The sequence below is a fragment of the Acartia tonsa genome, chromosome 5 (genome assembly GCF_053477335.1).
Source record: "Acartia tonsa isolate MP-2025a chromosome 5, ASM5347733v1, whole genome shotgun sequence".
NCBI lineage: Eukaryota > Metazoa > Arthropoda > Copepoda > Calanoida > Acartiidae > Acartia > Acartia tonsa.
The window spans coordinates 14,902,804-14,926,177 of NC_137264.1; the positions used below are offsets into that span (position 1 = coordinate 14,902,804).

General features: G+C 36.4%; 2 protein-coding genes across 4 annotated transcripts in view; one reads left to right on the plus strand and one right to left on the minus strand.

Moving 5' to 3' along the window:
• Tudor-SN (Staphylococcal nuclease domain-containing protein 1) overlaps nt 1-23,374 on the plus strand; it is a 472,363-nt gene that overhangs the window by 403,858 nt on the left and 45,131 nt on the right. The gene's annotated exons all lie outside the window — the stretch shown is intronic.
• Nucleotides 1,543-23,374, minus strand: part of LOC145318832 (iron-sulfur clusters transporter ABCB7, mitochondrial-like) — a 38,517-nt gene continuing 16,685 nt past the window's right edge. Inside the window, exons 6-7 of one of the 2 annotated variants that reach the window (XM_080160475.1) lie at nt 3,581-3,658; nt 1,543-2,657 (exon numbers count right to left, since the gene is read on the minus strand). In XM_080160475.1, coding sequence (XP_080016601.1) covers nt 2,645-2,657; nt 3,581-3,658 — 91 coding nt within the window. In that variant the 3' untranslated portion in view covers nt 1,543-2,644. Of the gene's footprint in view, nt 2,658-3,574; nt 3,659-23,374 lie in introns of both variants that reach the window. The other variant, XM_080160474.1, reaches the window with a different exon arrangement.

The window sequence follows — 23,374 nt, forward strand, 5'->3', positions numbered from 1 at the left end:
ATTTAAGTTTTTAAGTAGGTATGGCAATCCGTCAATTTTTTGGACCGGATTCTTACAAGAATCCGTTTAAAAAATGCGGATTCCAGATTCTTATTTTTGGCGGATTACGGATACTAGCAATATCTTAATGGCTTTTTAAAAAAATTATAAAATTGAAGTGCTACATATGTCCTAAAAATTAATGTTCTTGGTGTTATCTATTCTTCACTTCCGAGAATCGAACCAGATTTCAAAAGATATTATATATAATGCAGGATAATCTTTGTCTTCAAAAAAGGCGGAGTTGAAAAAAACCCCAAGACGCTAATTTTAGGCTACCAATTAAGAATCCGAATCCACTATTAAAAAACGGATTCCGGATTCGGATTCCAAAATTGGCCAAAAATTGGGTGGATTCCGGATTCGAATTGCCAACCCTATTTTCAAGTATTACAAAATCGGATAGGTAGAGCAGAAAAGTGGTCCACTATGCAAATAAAACACCATTTATAAGGTTTGTTTGTCTATATCTTAGTTTATGTCTGCCAACTTCCAAATTTATTTATCCGTCCGTTTATCTGTACATCACGCTTAATTTAAGTTTAAGACAGGTTTGGTTCATGTAGGTCTGTTAGGATAAATTTTTCTGTCCATTATAAACTGTCAATCTGTCTATACAGGTCGATTTAAGTAAACAAGGATGACAACATCCATAAAAGCGAAGCTCTGAAACGGTAGGACAAACGGACATTAACACTTGTATAATGTCAGAACTGAATAATCAGAATGCGAATGTATAAGAGTCAAAGCAAAATTGTAAGTAAAGTTGTTGAAAAACTGCTTGATACAGGATAATGATTATGGACATACTTACATTTTTAAGACTTGATTATAGAGTTGCTTCGCTTATAATATTGTACTTTGTTGTCCCAGGAATCAGTATACCAAAAATCAGACCAATCGGATAATTAGGTCACATACAAATTTGTTGTTAAAAATGTAAAAAAATCAACATGTTTAAAATGGACGTACGGACATTCTGGTAATGATTATAGAGTTGCTACGCTTTCTAACTCGTACCTAACTATTACAGGAATCACCATGCAAAATTTGAAAACAATAGGACAATTCTAACATGCCTAAATAAACGAAAAAAGCTATTTAAAAAAGTAAAAAAATCAACATGTTTAAAATGGACGTACGGACATTTTGGTAATGATTATAGAGTTGCTACGCTTTCTAAATCGTACCTAACTACTAAAGGAATCACCATGCAAAATTTGAAATCGATAGGACAATTCTAACATGTCTAAATTAACGAAAAAAGCTATCCGTGACGGACGGACGGACGTACGGACGGACGGACGGACCGACCCTAATTATAGAAAAGCTTCGCTTTTAAAAATTTGTATATGTTTGAAGCCTTTTTCCTATATTTATCCCGTCTGCTGACAAATGACTAGGATGAAAGTAGTGAATAAGTTATTACTACCTGGAAATATCAATCATGGGACAGTAGTCGACCTCGCCATCGCTGCTTCCACAATCAGACATTTTAACAGATTTTCTAATACATTAGTGTTTTTTTTTATAAATAATTCAAAATTTTCTTTACATACCTACATTTTTATATATATAAATTCTTTTACATAATAATTTGATACAATTATTAAAAATTAATTATCATTTCATACTTTTTAAGTACTTTAATAGACTAATTCAGAAATTAATTTTAAATAAATGGTTACTTACATGAATATTAGATTAAATTACAAAATATTATTATGAGCTACGCCTCTAGCCTCTAATATACTACTTAAAAAATAAAAGAATTATAATATCAAAATTAACGTATAACAATTGCATAGCTTCCTTAAAATCAAATGAACAGACAGACATCTAACTACTTTGTAGAATAAAATATAACAGTTTGCAAATTTAGCACTAATAATGGCACAAGTAAATGTTAACTGTAAGAAAAAGCAGAATATTAAGTTACAAATAAGGAAACCTTTTATAACACGTGAATATTAGGGGTAAGGGATAAGGCAATGAAAAAAAGGGCGATGGATATTCAGTAATTATTTTCTAAATACATTTCTTTTCAAATTATCAAAAATTAAACATTTCTAATTTTCATGCTCCTTTTCTATAGCTGTCCTAATCCTCATAACCCTGAAATAAATGTGGAAAAAATGTGCTATAAGCTTTCTTTAATATGTACTGAAAAATTATTATCTTAATAAATTAACAAGAAATAAAAACAAAATATCCAAAATGAAGGAACAAAAAACGTATAATATGTATTTAGTTTAATTAATTTGCATTTGATTTAATACCTAAAAAGTTAAAAATCTAATAAACTAAAATTAAAAAAAAAAACTAAAATGTGTAAATTGATGTTAAAAAAAACAAAAAAAAATAAACAGTGATGGCAATTTTATGATTTTTTACAACTAGTTTTTGTATTAATTCATCCGAAATGTGATGATTAATTTTTTAAATCGAATTTCAAAATAAATTGCCATCCCTGTTTTTTAATTAAAGCTCTTGCATGGTCCTAGGCAAGCTTTGTGTTGGTCTGTGTGGTTAGGGTTAGCCTGTGGGTATAGTTAGGGTTAGCCTGTAGGTGTAGTTAGGGTTATCTTGTGCCTGGGGTTAGTTCTTAATCTTCAGTCCTGTCAAAAGTTCAGTCTAACATTCAAATCATTTCAAAATAAAAATTGTGCAAAATAAAATTCTAAGTATAACTAGCTTAGTTATGTCCATATTAAGCGCAGAAATATCAAGCATACAAACATTGGGCAATTATGATTTGTCCTATAATTTTTTGTTTGTGCTTCAGTATGTCTAGCAAGATCGCGAAAATGGGGGGGGGGGGGGGGGGGGGGGAGATTATTTTGTAATGAAACAGGAAAAGTCTGCGGGTACAAAGCAGAAAACGAGTCTGAGTTATCCTACAATCATAAAACCATTAAAGCTGGATAGGAAGCCAAGGAATTAGAAAAGAATTCAATTATCCAGGTCTCTTGATTAAAAAACCCATCAATTCTGTGACGGTCGGACAAACATAAAAACCCAATGTTTAGAGCAATACGCAATACCAAACTTAAAATGTGCACAACAAAAAAATCCTCCAAAATAAACTAAATCAAAATCAATAATAAAGCTAAAACTAAAACCATAATAAATAAACTTTCAAAACTTAACAATAGATAGATCTACAATTATGTTGAATGTACGTACAATATAAAAATCTTTGGTGTAATAAATTGACAAGTTTTGTATGTAACCATTGATTCACAAAATTACCCCTTTTGTAAATGTTAATGGTTAAAAAGTTTGGACACTAATGGTCTGGAACTAATCACAGATCAATAAAGGTACCCATAAGTTTTGGGCCCAACGCTTACAATTTTGAAAAAAAGTTTTTCAAAAATTTTTGGTACCAAACCAGTGTATTTTACAGTCCAATGTCCCCCCCGCCCCTCCCAGATAATTTACAATATCCAATATTCCCTATAATCCTATCTTATTTTACTCATGAACATGGCCACAGCCCGCTGGATGAATGTCAGCCTCCTGATGGATATGCCTGTGCCTGCCATGACTACTGTGTCCATCGCTCCCATACACATGTCCATCTATCTGATGCTGGCTGTTCCACAGTTCAGCATACCTGGATTAATAAGCGTTTATAGCTGTGTTATGGCCGTATGAGGTCTGCTTGAAAAATAATTAAGTTTCTTAAGACAATTATAAAAAGACTTAGGTAATATGTATACTATACAGGGCGACCACTCCAAAACCAAAAAAATATAGTATATTTATAGTATATTTTTTCCCCCCATATAGTATATATAGTATATTTTTTTTTACTCATATAGTATGATATAGTATCGGACTTTGAATTATTTAGTAAATCATAGTATATACTTAATCAATAATACCTCAAAGCAATGTTGTAATCAAAGCAATAACACATATAATTAAGTTAAATCTATTAAAAATAACTGATATTTAAATTATAATTACAAACAACAATATATTTTAAGGGATTTTCTTCATCTCTTTCTTACTGTAGCAGTAGCGTGCCAAGCACTTTGTCTTGAGGAGGGAGGGGGCAGTTTGAACATATTGTGTGAGAACAGACCAAATATATGTGTTTCTATCTAGGTATATGAGCAGGACTTCCATAGACCAAACATGTGCCAAGCGAGGATATACAGTTAGCAGAAGAACCCCATGATCATAGACCAAAGTTCCATTCTTCTGATAACTGTGCTCATAGACCAAATATAACTATTTGTAAAAATATATCTATGCTTATATTTTATCTTTGATATTATTTCATGTGCCATTAATTCCAGAGTGTTTAGACATCTCTGGGGTTTTAATTTATGTCTGCAATTAATCTTATTCTGTGCATTTTAGAGAGGCTATAATGACCAGGTCCTACTAGATGATAAGTTGCATTGTGTGTGTGTTCACGGTGAGTCACACCCGGTTTATAGGAACTTCTCAATGGTACCAGAGTTCTTGTGCAATTGAAAAGATCTACGACTCAATGTAACTAAAATCTAGCTAGGTCTTGTTACTCTCTGTAAAGGTACACAAAAAAAGAAACTGTGTCATAACAACTGACGTTAACAAAAGACCAAAGCTGGTGTGAGAGACAAAAAAAAAACCCCGGGGATAAAAATGGGAGATAGTGGCGAGGAGGCCAATCGGAGAGAGGAGCCGAATGTTTTAGATGACCTTGCTGCAGGCGGGGCAGTAGGAGGCGGGGACGGCAGACAAGTCCCAAACAATAGACCAAATCATGTAGATGGACCTAATGACGAGGGTAATAGCGATGCGACTAATAAAAGACCAAATCATGTAAGTACATCTAATGGTGATGGTAACGGTGTTCACGATAAAAGACCAAATAATGGTATGCTTGAAAGAGATCTTGGAGATCTTGGTAGATCCAGTGGCGTGCTCAATGGAGCTAATTCGGATGCGAATAAAAGTGTAAATGATAGCGGGTCAGGCGGACCATTCAACGATTTTTTTAATAAAAGACCAAATTATGGTAACAGAGGCGGACAAGAAAATGTTTTACTTTATTACAGGGATGATAATATCAATAATAGCAACAACAACAACAATTTTCCCAATGATAGCGATAATAATAGACCAAATATGGATAGATTCCCCAACGAACGCGATAATAATAGACCAAATATGGATAGATTCCTTAATGAACGCGATAATAATAGACCAAATATGGATAGATTCCCCAACGAACGCGATAATAATAGACCAAATATGGATAGATTCCCCAACAACAGGGATGACAACTTCAGAAATAGCGGACAATATTATAATAGATCGAATAATGGACCGTACAACAACGATTATTACAACCTCCCTAACAACAGGGATGGCAACTTTACAAGTAGCGCATATCAAAGACCAAATAATGGATATTTTGGGGGCATGAACAGCAGGGATGACAACAATATAAATAGCGAATATAATAGACCAAAGAATGGTGATTTCTATGGCGGGGCTAGGCCAAGAACAAACAACGATACCGACAGACAAAGACAAAGGCTAAGTATCTTTGAGGATATTCCCAGACAGAGACAATATATATTTGAAGATGATCCGAGACAAGGGCGCAGATATTTTGATGACAGACAGCAAGATTATTATAGAGGGGAAGGAAGAAACACAGTATCGATCCCTCTTATTCATGAATTCCGTGAATTCTCTACTTGGGAAGCCTGCGTTTTAGCTTGGCAGCAAACTACTGATTTGCCGCGCTACAAGCAAGGTTATGTATTAGCCAATGACCTTCCTAGACACTCAGATAAATATGGTAATTCGCTAAAGGAAGATTTATTTAAAGCCTGTCCCCCACATACACTTATAAACAACGAAAATGGAGTGGAACTAGTTTTGAAATTCCTAAGAACTCGTTTTTATGTTGATGAAGAAAAAGAAATATTTGAAGTAAAACGTCAAATGTCACAAATAAAAAGAAAGAGTGGACAAAATATCCACCAATTCATCATCGAGTTCGACAACCTGCATGAAAAATCAAAACAACTGGGCATAGAAATACAAAATGATCGTCTACTAGCTTTAACTCTATTTGAATGCGCAAATCTTGATACCACAGAAGAAACAGTAATAAGGGGAATAGTTCAATTTTTGACAAAAGATGGGAAACGATACGAAACCGTAAAAAGCAAATTACGCGACGTATGCAGCAGATTAAATGAAAAACAAAATAAAAGTGAAGATACCTTCCTTACACAATTTTCGAACGCGGAAGACGACAATCAGAATAGCGTTGATCAAGTTTACTTATCTAAAGGATGGTTGCCACCTAAACAATATCAAGGGGGCCAAAATCGCAATTATAGACAAAACACACAAAACAGATCAAATTATGGACAAAAGAATAACAGCAATGGTGGATCAAACACAATGATTAAACCAAGGACGAAAAATCCCATAGGTGCAGATGGCAAGATTACAAAATGCCATATTTGTGGTTCTACCATGCGCTATGTTAAACAGTGTCCTGATGCCTATGAGAATATAAAGAAGGTAGGTAAAGTGAAAAGATATAAAAGTGTGATGGTTGTCACTGAAGCAGGTGTAGAAAAAGAAATTCTGAAAGAATGCTCAGATTCAGAACCAGAAAATGCAGAAACTGAAAATGTACACTATACAGTACTGTGCTCGGATAACAAAGAAGAAATGAGCAACTTCACAGCTGAAGCCTTAAATATGGCTGCACTTGACACGTGTTGTACGTCAAGTGTGGCTGGGCAAAAATGGCTAAGAATTTATCTGAATTCATTGCCCAAAGACATGAAATCCAAAGTGCAAGGACCTACACAAAGTAACAAACAATTTATCTTTGGAAATCAGGGTAAACTGAAATCTGTAGCTAAATACACCATACCAACAAGAATTGGAGGATGTGACAATGAAATCGCCCTGGACATCATAAAATCAGACATCCCATTACTACTTTCAAAAGGAGAGATGAAAAGACTTGGAATATCGCTTAATATGAAAGATGACAGCGGTACAATCAATGGAAAGCCTCTTGTTCTAACTACTACCTCAGCAGGACATTACGTAGTAGATTTATTACAAGAAAACGAAATGCTGGAAGCAGTCAACATTGCTGAACTTGAAATAGACAACGAAAAAGAACAAGTCAAGGCCTTGTCCAAGCTGCACAAGCAGTTTGGACATAGACCCAAGAAAGTCTTTGTTACAATTTTAAAAGAAGCTGGAAAATGGAATGAAAAGTTTTCTCCACTGATAGATAATATCATGGAGAAGTGTGAAGGCTGTCTTCTTAGGCGCAGGACCCCAGACAGGCCAGCTGTAGCACCCCCAATGTCAAATGATTTTGGACAGATTCTTACCTTAGACCTGAAGGTCTGGGATATGAACAAAGGTATCTACATTATGTACATGATTGATCAATTTACAAGATTTCAAGTAGCCTCAGTAATAAGAAGCAAAGAACCGAAAGAAATAGTAAAAATACTTTTGTTGAAATGGCTACCTATCTTTGGTAGAGTAGAAAAAATACTTTCAGACAATGGCACTGAATTCTGTAATGAAGAGATGAGAGAAGTAGCAAGTGCTTTGAACATTCAACTTCTGACCACGGGTGCCAATAGCCCGTGGCAGAATCCAATCAATGAAAGAAATCATGGAATCACAGACTCTATTGTAAAAGCTACTCTGAGAGACTATCCAAACATGAGTTTAGAGGTAGCATTGGCATGGTCAATTACAGCAGTCAACTCCATGTCAAATGTTAGAGGATTTTCTCCCTATCAGCTTGTTTTTGGTAGACAGATAAAACTTCCTAACATTCTAGATGATCCCCCACCTGCCTGGGAAGAGCCAACAAAGAGCAAATCTCTACTAGAAACCCTAGATGCTTTACACAAAGCAAGAACAGAATACACAAAGGCAGAAAGATGCGAAAGGATAAGAAAAGCCTTAAAAGCAAAGATCAGAATTGCTGACACTATATATGAGAATGGAGATATTGTGTATTTCAAGAAGGAGGGAGAAGATGCATGGAAAGGTCCTGCTAAGGTTGTCTTTCAAGACAGCAAAGTTATTTTTATCAGGGTAGGTAATACATACTACAGAGTTAGCGCTAACAGGTTGATAAAAGCAGGAGACGAATTAGCAAAAGAAATATTAAAGAAAGAAGAGGGCGGAGATACCAACAACAAAGAATCTCTGAACGATGATGACAAGGAAACAGAAAAAGAAGAGCAAGCAAATGACAAGGAACATTTCACAAGAAGCAAGCAAAGAGAGATTGACCAGATGCTAAATGAGCAAGAACAGACAAGAAGTAGAATATCCAACAAAGGCCCAAGAATGAACAACGACATATTGGAGAAAGTTGTGGAAACAAACAATGATCAGCAAGAACCACCATCAACAACAATTCCATATACAACCACCGTGACAGAATTCCAAGAAAATGAGGAAGCTATTGAAGAACCAATTGAAATACAAGAAACAACAAAGGAACCGGGTGAAATACAAGAATCAACTGAATCGAATGAACCAATTGAAGAGAGCAATGAAGACAAAAGCACTGAACAACAAGAACAAAATAACACAAAAATTCCACTGCGTAACTCAAAAGGTAGAAAAAGAAGAAAAGTAAGTCAAAAACCAACGCCATGTTTTAATGAAGATGGCACTCTTCAAAATGCAATGAATGTGCTGAAGAGAAATGATAGAATTGAAATTCTGGAGAAAGGCAAATGGGAAAAAGGAAAAATTCTCAGTCATGGAGGTAAGCTTGGAGGAAGAAATGCGGGATGGTTTAATATAGAATTGGACAACGGTGAAGTATTTCATGACGAAGTCTCTAAAAGAAACATCAGGTATGAAACCGAGGCTGAACAAGTAATTGAAGACGATGAGATCTTAACAGTGATCAAGCTAGACAATGGCAAAAGTCTAAAGATCAATGATATAGACAAGCAAAAGATCAGAATGGAGGCTGAAGAAGAAACTGCAGTCCTAATGATATGTGAAGAGATTTTAGCAGTCATGGTACCGAAAGAGAAAAGGAACTCACCTGAATGCTTACAAGCAAAGTTTGATGAACTGAACAAGCTAATTGCTTTTGATACGTACAAAGTAGTAGAAGACAAAGGTCAGGATAAAATAACAACTACCTGGGTACTGACTGAAAAAGGAACCGAAGTAAGAGCAAGACTCACTGCTCGAGGTTTTCAAGAAGACACAGATTTTCCTACAGATAGTCCAACTGTGCAGAAAGCCTCAATAAGACTACTAGCAGCCTTTGCAGCTGCAAATAACTGGACAATTCACACAACAGATATCTCATCTGCATTCTTACAAGGCAGCCAGATGGATCGAGATGTCTTTGTTGAACCACCGAAAGAAGCTAACCAAAAGGGAAAGCTGTGGAAATTGATCAAATGTTTATATGGTCTGAAGGATGCTAGTCGTAAATGGTACATGAGAATACTTGCCAAGCTGAAAGAACTAGGATTCAAGAAATCCCCTCTTGATAAAGGTTTGTTTTACCTGATCAAAGATGATGTTCTGATTGGTATAGTAGGTGTACATGTCGATGATTTCTTCTATGCAGGCACCAAGGAATTCATAGAGAAGATTGTGGTGGAAGTAATGAGCATTTTCAAGGTTGGAAAATCAGAATCAACAGAATTCATGTATACTGGTTTCCATTTCAAGCAGGACAGCACAGGGATAACCATAAATCAAGACAAATACATTGATGCAGCAAAGATCCCTGATGTAGATGCAAAGAATGTCAAAGATAAAGAGAGAGACATGAATCAAGAAGAACTAACTATGCTGAGACAGATCACTGGTATTCTGAATTGGACTGTGCGAGCTACACGTCCCGATTTGGCTTTTGACTGTGTAGATCTTTCAACAAATTTCAAAGGTGGTCCACTAAGTGAACTAGTCAAAGCACAAAAATGTGCTGTGCGTATGAAGAAAGACAAAGTGTCTGTGAGAATTTCAGATTTGGGTGATCTGAACAATTGCCAGATTTGGATGTTCTCAGATGCAGCCTTCCGAAACTTGAACAAAAACACAGACAGCTGTGGCGGATTTGTGATTTTCTTGGTAAATATCAAGAATGGAAAATCAGCTGTGATTGAATGGAAGGCTAACAAGCTGAAAAGAAAAGTCCACAGTACACTCGGTGCTGAAGCGCAAGTACTCTCACTTGGAATAGATGCAGCACTAGGAGTGAAGACACAAATCAGAGAAATGACAAATGGAAAGGTAGATCTAAAAGTTAGAGCTATCACAGACAATGAATCAACTAGAGCTGCCATTTACATTGCAATCCTGAAGGACATGATTGAAGACGGAAGAATCCTGGAAGTTCGATGGGTAGCTGGCAAGGATATGTTGGCCGACGTGTTAACTAAACGTGGAGTTAACAAGGCTGCTTTGATTGATGTCATTCAGAATGGAAGAATGCCACAAAGACTCTTAGATTTAATTTTAAATTAAAGTCAAGAGCACAAAAATCATGTAAATATGTACAAAAACAAACAATTTCTCAAAAATCAGATGTTTACAGTTTTTGGCCCGAACTTCAGAAAAAGATGGCAACATGTCTCAGTTTTTCATAAGCGATCCCGGAAGAAATCTGTAGTTAGAAACTCAAAATTGGCGATCCCGGCAAAGATATACTACGCGGCATCCTGCGCAAATTCTCGTCGAAATCGCCAAACCAAATCGAATTTTCCAGAACAAAAACTTTCGGAGCCCACATTTTATTTTTCACGATACGAACAACAGTGATAACTCTTTTAAAGGAAAATATTTTTTTTGCCGGTTACAGTAAAAGAACAAAGTATGGATCTCCATTTAATTTTTATTTTACCGAAATTTTTTTATCACACCTGACCAATACAATGAAGTTTTTATGTGAAAACCTGGCTATGTTTTTTATTTTTAAATGAAGTCCTTTTCTCGCATTAGTAAAAGACCAAACTATGGATTTTTTTCAACATCTTGGCAATTTAACAGATTGTATCCCGTTATCCAACAGCGGCACAGTGAAAAATTATCTTGTTTCTCTTTTCAATTTTTCAAAGTTTCTTAACCATAACATGCAAAAGAACAAAGTATGGCTATTTATTGATTGCTTATTCTCATTTTCAGACAAGTTTTTTTGAAACGAGAAATGCCTAACAACGTGCAAGACATCATTTTTGGATGGTTTTCCATGCCCGAGCGCCTTTGGGATCCGAACATTACACGTATTTGCTGGATTTCCCTGAAGGATTATGACATAAGAGAATGTACCGACATAATTCTGGAGGCAGTTAGGGATCAAACAATTGCAAAAAATATAGCAATCTGCTGTTTCCAACGCTGGGCTGGAACCATGGAGAAAGGAAAGATCAGAAAATACTTCGATGAAATTGTTGCAGAAGTTCAAAGACAAGAAAAGAACAAAGTATGTTTCTCCACAGCTCTTTTTCTGCCGAACAGTTCTCCAATCTGGCCACAGGTAGCCCAATTTAACGATGAAACCAGATGGTACAACGAGCTGCTCAAGATGCCGCCGATGAGCCTACACAAGATGGGGACAACAACAATTTCGGAGTATGATAAGACACTGAGAGTCCGAGGCATGTGTTTTAGTGAATTTCAAAGTGGCCTTGGATTCGGCACTCATCCCAGCTACGAAGGCTGCCAGAAGATAAAAAGCTACATGCTGGTGGCTTTTGATAATACCTTTGCTCCTCGTGCGTACACAGGGAAGTCTAGATTTGTCAGAGTTAAAATCCCTCCCCCACTCATTGAGACTGAAGGCTATAGATTTAATGCTTTCCATCGTCAAGAACTGGAGCTGAGAGGCCTGGCAGGAAGACCAGCTGCCTCAGAAGGGGCAAGAAGCCATAACTTGACCTGGAGTCACAGAAGGCCTGAAGGTTGGCAACGCTGGGACATGTACCTCAGGTTCCCCATGAACACCAAGGAGGAGCGTGAGCATGCCCATGGAGAATGGCTGCAGGAGATAAACAGAACTGATCCCAAGCCAGTCTGGGGCAGAGTGGATGAAATTGAACAGGTTGAAGAGGAGGTAATTTTTGTCGAAGAGGTCATTGTTGCTGCTGTGCCTGGTGCTCAAGAGAGAGAGGTGGACTTGATCACGTTTTCAGATGAAGAAGCTGCTCAGCAAGAGCCCGAGCATCAAGCTAATGATGATGATCTACAGGATCTGGCTGAAGATTTCAACAGAGCAGATGTAAGAGAAGACCTAACTGTTGAAATTGAAAACACAAACTGTAATGAAATCGAGCTTGAACTTTCTGACTACGAGGATGATGATTCTTTTGGCATCGACAGATATAACCAGATAAACGAACAGCTGGTTACAGAGTACAGAAAAGAACTAGCCAACAAGAACGTGCTTATCAGCCAACAGAAAACAGCGGCAAGGCAATGGAAAGGATTGGCAAATAAAAGTGAAGAAGAAAAACAAGTGTTGAGCAAAGACAAAGATTATTACATGAGAAGAGTCCAAGTGCTAGAGAAACAATTAGAACGTGTCACCCTGCAGTACAACTACCTCAAAGGATTGTACGAACAAGGCAGCCGTAAAAGAAGTGTCAAAGTCAATGACAGGAGGTTTGCCAGAAAGAGAGATTTCTCTGTTAACAGGAAGTAAAAGGCCAAAGATTGTTTCTACGCTATACGGGTGATAAAAGACCAAACAATAAAACTGTTTAATATTAATGTGAGAACAGACCAAATATATGTGTTTCTATCTAGGTATATGAGCAGGACTTCCATAGACCAAACATGTGCCAAGCGAGGATATACAGTTAGCAGAAGAACCCCATGATCATAGACCAAAGTTCCATTCTTCTGATAACTGTGCTCATAGACCAAATATAACTATTTGTAAAAATATATCTATGCTTATATTTTATCTTTGATATTATTTCATGTGCCATTAATTCCAGAGTGTTTAGACATCTCTGGGGTTTTAATTTATGTCTGCAATTAATCTTATTCTGTGCATTTTAGAGAGGCTATAATGACCAGGTCCTACTAGATGATAAGTTGCATAGTGTGTGTGTTCACGGTGAGTCACACCCGGTTTATAGGAACTTCTCATATTGCCCCCCCCCCCCCGCCCCTCGGAGGCACTTAGCTGAAGGGGGGGGGAAAGGGGGGGGGGTTAATCATATATACCAATTTTTAAATAAGGGCGTTTTAAGGGGGTGGGATTACTTGTTCCCTTTCCATTCCCCCATCTCTTCATCACCATCCCTTCTCCCCACCCTGCAATGACTGGGAGCTTAAAGACATCTTGCAAAACAAGAATATTAACCCCCCCCCCCCCACCGCCACTCATTGAATTAAAACATTTTTATGGGAGGGAGGATGATAAAAAAGGATGATTAAAACAGTAACAAGCCCTTTTTACTCCACAGGTGGGAGCATAGGCCGCTGACAATTCATCAGTGTTTCTGTAACAATGTGGCTTATGGATATGGGATAGGGTTGTCAGCCCTAAGCCCTATGATTGCGGTGTAAAGCGTCCATTTGCCATCAGACAACCAACCCTTTGATTGCATGACCTTTGTCTGAGAAGTCCTAACTGTGCATGGTAGTGAGTTGCGCCTGTTTTGGGTCAAGGCATTCCCCCTACTCTAACAATTTATGTCGCGCACGACGAGCGGATGCGCTACGTGTTGAGCCACGGTCGCGGGATGATTAACCCACCTTAAAAAATTAGGTGGGGGCGAGCTAAAAATTCATTTTGGAAATAATTTGGAAAATCACATTTCCCACATTGCATTACGGACTGACAGACATAGTGAATTGTAGAATTACTATCGGTTACGCCCCTAGAGGCCTCTAGTGGCACTTTAAATGTTTATTTTTTTATTTAGATAAGATAAGATAAGATTTATTTTCCTCATAAAGGTACAACATATTTTTATTTTAAATAATTTATACTAGTTACTATGTAGTTTGATGCATTGGTGTCTTGATATGCTTTGGTTTGTGTTTTTTACATAGTAGCAGGTTGATATAGTACCTTGCACGGGATTGAACACATCTCCACCTAGTTCATTTAATAGCAATACAAATATATATTTTATTTTATTATTGAATCCCATGCGACATTGCACCAGTTGGATGGCGTAACCCTCTTAGGGTTGTTGAGCCTCTGGTAAACTTTGGCGCTTGCCAAGCCAGTGCAATGTCCGATAGACATAATGACATAATAAGGAATATAAATATAAATGACAAATTATATTCTACTGTGTGCAGCTATCCTCCTACCATTGGTCGCGACCTCTCCAAGTGTAAGTTTGGAACAATTAAGGGAACCAAAGCCTTCCTAAGAAGTCACTATTCCCGTCGTGATCCTTGGCAACCCTACTAGACACTTTTCCTTTTAAACATCTATTTTAAAATCTAGTGTGAAAACTCCCATTGTAAATGGGGTGTATTCACACCTGACCCCAAGATAACGGCGCGTATTTCGGATAAAACCAGCCAAAAACTCAGGAGCCACAGTATAAAACAAAGTATATTGCTGAAAAAAAATCGCAAAAATCGCAAAAAAATTTGGGGAGATTTTTGGAAATATCAGTATAAATGGTATGTATGATGTGAGCGATATATAAAAATGGGGGTATGAACAAGGAGTTGGTGTGTAGGTTCGATTCCTACGGAATCTGGGCATCATCTGCAAAAAGGTTAATTAGGATTTCTTCACTGCAAGAGACAAGATCATTTATAAAAATAAGAAATAGAATTGGGCCTAAGACTGACCCTTGGAGTACTCCTATAATAATGAATTCGACTGTGGAGGAATATAAGCCTTTAAAAAATACACGCTGCTTTCTATTAGCATAATAGCTTTTAAACCAACTAAGTGTGACCCCTCTAATCCCTGAGTTCTCGAGTTTGCTAAAGAGGATTTCCCTATCTATCATATCGAAACACTTCCTTATGTCCAAAAAAATGGCCATACAGGAAGTGTTCCGACTTAATGCTTGTGTAATCAAAGTACTTAAATTCAATAAATTATGATAGGTAGAAATCCCCTTTATAAAACCGAATTGACGCTCGCTAAAAAAAGATCTATCTTCGAGAAATGTGACCAAAGAGTCACAGATATGTTTTTCTAGAGGTTTAGAGAAATTATCTATTAAACTAATTCCTCGATGATTGTCTGCCTCGCTAATGAACCTGATTTGTGAAGGACAATAATCTTTGAAGTTTTCATATTTTCAGGAAAGATGCCATTTTGAATTGATAAATTGTAAATGTGTGTAAGGGGAGTGGCTATGGTGTCAGCACAGCGAGACAGAACAAACATCGAGATATCGTTGATATCTGTGGAGCGCTTCGGTTTAATACTTCTTATGATATTAATAACTTTAAAAGGATATAGAGGTTCAATAAAAAGAGAATCTTTGCATGGGGGGGGTAAGTATTCATAGAATCTTTTGGGTGTTTCAGGAATTTCAGGAGTTAATGAGGAGCCGATTTGGCTAAAATAACGATTGAATTCGTTAGCAATTTCTTGTTCATTTTCTATTTTGTTTGGCCCTACTTGGAGATATTTTATTAAAGCCTATTACTTCCTTTAAAGTTTTCCATAGTTTTTTCCCATCACCATTTGCATCCCTAATTTGCTTACGATAATAATCAGTTTTTGCTTTCCTGACCTGCCTATTATAATTGTTACGATAGACTTTATAAATTTGTTCGTTTCCTGGTGAAATATTTTTTAAAAAATTCCTATGAAGAGAATCTCTATGTAATTTGCATCTAAGTAAGTGGTCTGACATGAAAGGCTGCTGGGGCTGGGTCCTCTTATTTTTACGTTTTTTTCTGACTGGGCATTTTTCGTTAAAAAGTTTTAGGAAAGTTTTTTGAAAGTTATTATAGGCTAAGTTAACATCATTTTGGTTTAATACATTGTTCCAGTCAGTATGGTATAAGGCATGGTTTAATGAATCAAAGTTTTCGTCGTTGAGTTCTCTTTTTTCGAAAAAATCAGGCAGTTTTGGCTTATTTACTTTGTCTATTCGAAATACATTTAAAATAGGCAGGTGGTCGGAAATTTGTGTTGTTAAGACAAATGAAGACATCAAATTTTGGATAAAGTTTCCTACGCCAAATAAATCTAAAAGAGTTGCTGAATGATTGGTAATTCTGGTTGCTCGTGTAATAGTATTAATAATTCCGTTAAATGAAAAAGCTTCAATTATTCTCATTGAATTACTATTGAGGTTATTTAGTTTAAATAAGTCAAAATTAAAATCACCAGTTATGAAATAAGGTAAATTCAATGCGGAAATTTTGTCAATTAAATCAAGGAAAATTTCAAAGAACTCTTCAATTTCATCATTGGATTGGTTGGGAGGGCGATAACAATTTAATACACAAAATTTTGAATTTTTGTATGTTAGTTTTAAGCAAATCGACTCGAGGATATTTTCTTTAAAACAGAATTTGTCAAACAGTTTGTCTACCTTATAATATTTGCTTACAAGAATGCCCACCCCTCCCCCCCTACTTTTTTTTCTAAGTTTTGTATACCAATCATAATTATTAATCCTATAATTATCCATATTTGCATCGTTATTAAGCCAAAGTTCTTGGAAGCAGAGTGCATTTAAGTGTATTTCATTTGTCGAAAAAGAGTCTATTGTAGAGACGATATTGTCAAATTTAGAATGTAAAGACTGACAATTTAGACTGAATATTGAGAGAAGATTTTCATTAAAAGTTTTAATTTTCTGTATAACTCCTTGTTCATCCGAAAAAACGCAATTAATACCAAATTCATTTTCGAAATCGTTAAAGTAATCTCCGTATATAGGGCTCAAGAGGTTTAGGCTGGGGTTATCGTTAATACTACCGTTATCCTGATTAAGTTGTTCATTAGGGAGGTCGGTCGTCGTTGGGTTGATTCTGGAGCACTGCAGGAGGATTAGTTTTGACGTCTGGTATGGACTTCTGAAACACAGTAGTTATAAGTATACATATAAACAAAAATAATAGAGATATGTACAATAAAAAAGTTATCGTATGCGAAAATATATCAAAGATATAAAAGATGTTAATATCTTTTGGGTTTAGTCTTGGCGTGTGTTGGGGGTGGCAACACATATGTGAGGCTCATATAGTGAAGTCCCCTTGCTCATTACTGGTGCAATAAAATAATAGTTTTAATACGGAGGTTAGGAGTAATCAATTTCATAATTACAATTTAATTTAATTTAGTTGCTATCTCAAGCTATTACTGTTTTGGAAAAACGTTATTTTAATCAATTAATATTTTCATATATCTAGAAAATATAAAAAGAAAATATAAAAATATGTCCAAGAGAAAATTATACTTAGACAGTTGAGTATGGCAATAGTAGCAATAATAATAATAATAAAAGTGGGTAGGTACCTAAATTAGGATGATACTTTTCCTTTATTTAGATATTACCGGCTTGGATACGTTACGTTTGGGCTTTGCATCTTTCGGCTCCTTGGTCTCCTTCGTTTTTGCTCTTGTAGCAATGGAATCCTCGAGTGTTGGATTCTGGTCAATGATGACGGCTCGTGTCGGCTGTGTAGCGGAACTGGTGGCGGCTGTATCGGCGGCAGCTGTTGCGGCTGTAGCGGCGGCAGAGTCAGGGGTGGAGACGTTAGCAGTGGCTGTGGTAGCGGCAGTGGCTGCGGTAGCGTTAGCGGTAGCGGCAGCAGGATTAAGATCTGAGACGTTAACTGTTGTAGCAGCAGTGGCTGCGCCAGTAGTAGTGGTTGCAGCAGTAGTAGTAGTGTCTCTGGTGGCATTTCCTTCATCTATGACGATAATTGGTGGAAAGGCAACAGGATCGTTGATGGAAGGTGCTGATGTTGATGATGACGGCGGTGGTGGTGCTGTCGTTGTTGATGGATGCTGGTATGGTAGCTGGAAGTCTTGTTCCGTCAGTTCTTCTAGGTCCGAAAAGAAGGTTGATCTCTCGGCTGGGGGTAATCTGCTGAATTGTAAGACTGGTGGTGTGTCGAGTAGAAAGAGGTCTTGGCTTCCAGGTATTGGTTGTGACATTTCTTGCAGGTTCTTACCAAAGGGGTTCTGGACTCTGATCCACCTACTTCCGGACTTCAGCTGAAATTGGACATGTTGTCCCGCAACTTTTGCACGTGATACCAAGTTCGTGGCGTATACAAAGGTCATCGTCTTGCGGTTTAAGTCGGTCATGTCTTGCTTGACCTGCACAAATCTGTTGGGGTAGAATGGAACAGGAGAGACGTTGTTCTTGGCGTTGAATCGTTTGATATCGGAGTTGTAGCGATCGAGTATGGCTTTTTTATTGTTCATCCATGCGTCCAGGTAGCATCTTGATGTGAATCTGAATATGAAGGTGGGGATCTGGCCCTTTGAAAACGGGAGCATATGAGAGCGCTCGACGACATCGTTGAAATGGGTAGGGATATACTCGAGCTGGCCCCGCTTGACAGCATCTTCTAGCGTCGGCCTGATGAGATTTCTGAAAATAATATACTCGGTTATATTTTCACGACTCCATGGCTGTTGGAAGTTGGTAACCCTGCAGGCCCAGTCCCTATCACGCTGTTCCCTTACCGAGTTTTGTAGCATTTGATACTTTATAAAATTCTCCCTAGACTGTTCAAATGTGTGTAAACGGTCTTTTTGAATATTTATAGTGTCCCTAATCGCTTTTTGTTCACTGTTTATGGTTTTGACGTCGGCGAATTTTTCGATTCCATTTAATGATTCCAATTTATTATTAATATCGGTAACTTTCGAGTTTAAAACATTTATTTCGTTTTTGTGGCTGGCGAAAGTATTATGAATGAGGTTGTCTCTTACCTTGGCTGTTTTTTCATCGTATTCACTAAATTTAGTGTCTAAAGTTTCGTTCAGATTCATTTTAAATTTTACCCAATATTCTGGGTTGTCACACGCGTTGCAGGCCATGATGGAATGAGTATGGCGGAACTATTCTTGGTGAGAAACGTGGGGCAATTGACCAATGGTATGACGCGTACGATTGTCAGCCAATAGGGTTAGGGTTTGGTTTCTTTACAGCCAACCAGAGAGTTGTACGTTTGCGGTACTAAGATTGTTGCCAGACCGACAAATTAAATTGGAATCGTAATATTTTCACTATTTAATGTCTTAAAAATGTTTTTTTAGCGATTAGATAGGGTACACGTATATGCTAGTAAAAAAAAAGCATTTTAATTTTATAATTCACATGTTAACAATTAACCGATACGTTAACATTACACATTGCCAGGCCTAAATACGAGGTGCCCATCTGGCTACAGTGTCTTCCCTTCCCACATCTGCGGAGTGACCACGGGCAGTGGGGAGAGGGGGACCAGTTTGAGAGAGGGGGGGGTAGAATGAGCTAACACATTTAGGGCGGGGAGAGGACGAATGCTAGATACGTGTGCTCAGCCCGGCTCTCTAAACTAAACTAAACTAAACTATTCAAATAAACTATTTCAAATATCTAGTTTGAGAAAAAAAATTTCTATATTGCGTTCAGATCTCTACGTAAATAATTTAATTTTTTGTGATTTCTCTTGGGAGGGTGGTGGTACCTTTCCTAAAAATAGTTATAAACCTTCCCAGGACCTATGAAAAGCTACTCTGTTAAGGAGAACCCAATAGGTTCAGCGATTAGCAAGATTCTTTGGTACAAACTGATACCCCTGACAGAACTATGACTCTGGCAGAGAACAACTATTTTAGGTTAGGTTAGGTTATAGGCAAGGAAACCGAGCGGAGGAAGGGAAAAAAATCTTCAAAAGTGAAAAAAAAATATTACCAAGATGATAATGCCAAAAGTTATATCACCATCTCCTACCCTTTTAAATGGCACATAAAAAATTTGACACTTTTTAAAAGCGAAGCTTTTTTATAATTAGGGTAGGTCCGTCCGTCCGAGATAGTTAGCCTTTATTCATTAATTTAGGCATGTTAGAATTGTCCTATCGATTTCAAACTTTGCTTGGTGATTCCTGTAGTAGTTAGGTACGATTTAGAAAGCAACTCTATAATCGTTACCAGAATGATTTTTTTTTACTTTTTTAATAACAATTTTTTATGTGATAAAAGCATCCGATTGATCTGTTTTTTTGTTCACTGATTCCTATAACAATAAGGTACAATATTATGAGCGAAGCACCTCTATAATCAAGTATTAAAATGTCAGTATGTCCTTAAAGAGAATTCTGTATTTAAGAAGTTTTGCAACAAGTTTACATATAATTTTGTCAAACCTTATATTTTCATATTTTGTATATTCAGTTCTGACACTCAACAAAAGTTAATGTTCGTCTGTCATATCGTTTCAGAGCTTCGCTTTTATAGATGTTGTCATCCTTGTTTAAAGAGGTGTTTGCAAGGATTTGTTAGGGCGGTGCGCGAAACGCTCTTAGAAAATTTTACACCACCTTTAAACAAAAATATTGGTGTCTTTTAGTTAAGGAAGTATACACAAAAAAATGATAAACTTTACTGAACATCATGTGATATAAATTTATATGCTCAGGGGCGTCCAAGCTTTTTCATTTGAGGGGGGGGGGGAAATTTAATGGGGGATAATTTGGTTTTGGAGGGGATAAAATGGCGCGCCGCAAATTTTTTTACCCCCCTTATTGGTCATAATTGGCAATTTCGTAATATGGTAAGATTAATGGAAGCTTCATCATATCACAGTAGCTTTTGTTAGGTTAGGTAAAATAAAGGTGAATGATTGCCCCGCAGGGTCTAGAAATAGGAGAAAACCTACTGTGAAAATAAGATAAAACACTAAAGAGGTGTTGTCACAAAATCCGTTTTTTGTTATAAAAATATAATATTATATAGTATATATATATAGTAAATTTTGGTCAAATAAAGGTAATAATATATAGTATATATAGTAAATTTTTGTCATATAGTATGATATAGTATCCAAATTAATCCTATATAGTATATATAGTATGCAGTGGTCGCCCTGACTAACTTTAAAAAGAAATTAAAGAGAATTTCTTTGAACTTTTTGATTAAGGTAAAACTTTTTAATATAGTTCTATAATGCTTAAAGGAAGCCTGCAAGAAATACCCCGCTCTAACTGCTGAAAGACTGCCACAAGTAGACCCAACACCCAAAATTTGAAGCCTCCAGCTTCAATAATAAAAAAGTTATAGACATTTTAAAATGACATTTTATAGTACATGAATATTTTGAAAGAATCCCAATGCTCATACGAAAATTTTCAAAATTAAAATGCAAAGCCTAGAAGCAAAATTAAAATCTCATCTTTGTCATAATTTTAGGTTGCCTGTAACTGATTTGATTTTTACAATAAAAACACCCTTTTTTCTTATCAAAATCTCTCAAAAAAATTAAGTTTCTTTGTACGTTGCATAAAATATAGAGAGGTTTTTACTGAAGCCCAAAATCCCAACTGTTAAGGACTCTATCTTTAGCTATTTTATCCCTTGATAAATTTTCCTCTAAAAATACTTGATCAATTGTCATGAATCTTTGCATATCTGGCCTAAAACATCTAAAATAAATTTAAAATGTTTTTCTACTTAAAGAAATTTTTTCTCCAAAATATTTATTTAGAAGATAAACAGCTAAAATAAATATCGAATTCGGGGGAGGAAAGTAGTTGAAAGAAAATGACCAAAATTAGTTTACATGAAACTCTGGCCGACGATTTCTGCAACCAAATGTAAACATTAGTCAGCTGCTACTTTCTTTAATTCGTTGTCGGGAATTAATTAAATTTTTTTGTAAGCAAAGTAAATCTATAATTGTAAAATAATTGACATGGTATTTTTGCCGTAAATTGTTGCCCCTAAAAATCACAAAAAGCTAAAAAAATTTTTTAAAATTCATTCAGTTGTTAATTGGTTACAACAAAAATGTTTTTTTGTGTGTTTGCTATCTACTTATTGTGGCATTCTCGAGTGTTGGATAATTTTATTATATAAGATTTTTAATATTCAAAAGTTGTAAAAGTTTACAATTACTTTAATTTTAGGTTATTGCCTGATAAAACAGAAAAAAATGCATTCCATTTTTATCCTGCCCAAGACCCCCCCCCCCCAAAAAAAAAAAACATAGTGGAACTTCTATATACATTTACTAGCGGCTAAGCCCCTAGAATCCTCTAGTGGCACTTTAAATGTTTTTATTTATATTTAAAATATGTCTGTTAGGTTGACGTTTATGTTGTGTTGGAATCTCTTTGTTAAATCGAGAAACGTAAAAACAATTTAGATTTTTTTTATTTCTCTTGGGAGGGTGGTGGTACCCTCCCCCATAATAGTTATAAACCTTCCCGGAAGCTATGAGAAGCTACCCTGTTAAGGAGAACCCAATCGGTTCAGCGGTTAGCGAGATCCTTCGGTACAAACAAACACACAAAGAGACATCCTGTTACTTTAGTATAAGGATTCATAATATTTAGTCGTATCACAATGAATTACAACTATTTTTGTTTCAGGAATAATGACATAAATTTTATTTGATTTATAAAATCAGTAACACAGCAATCAGTATTAGTTAACAGCATACACATTGTCATATAAGGTAATTGAAAAAAGTTATAATCAAAAAAGATGTTCTTATTACTTCATTTTTCTTTGGGGGGGGGGGGGGGAGGAGATGGGTTGGAGGCCGGGTGTTGTCTCTTATTTAATCAAATTCTCACCTCACACCTTTTATTGCACAACCTGGAAGTCCTAACAGTTCACCGGAATGAGTGCTACTGTTTTGGGCCAAGTCATTCCCTATATGGGTATAGTCACTCGTGGCAACACCCCTTAAGGGGCGATTTGTTGTATTTTTAAAATGGCTTTTAATTGGTTATTTATGGTTAGATTAGGTTATATTGGGTTAGATGATTGCCCTGCAGGGTTAGGCAATTGGCCCGCAGTGGCTAGAAATAGGATAAAGCTACTGTGAAAATACGAAGAATCGCCCCTTAAGGGGCTTTACCACGAAAGGGACTTTACCCTTTATTTTTTTGGTGGGGGAAATTTTTTCTTGGAGCGATTTCTCTTGGTAGGGTAGTGTTACGCTACCCTAATATAGTTATAAACCTTCCCAGGACCTATGAGAAGCTACCCTGAAAGGAGAACCATATAGGTTTAGCAGTTAGCGAGATCCTTCGGTACAAACAGAAAGACAGACAAACATTCTGTTACTTTATTCTGCTAGATTTTAGCTGTCACTCTTTCTTTATTATAGCACTTCCTACCGTCCCTATCAGTACTGCTGGTTGGACGTAATTGTTATTTGAT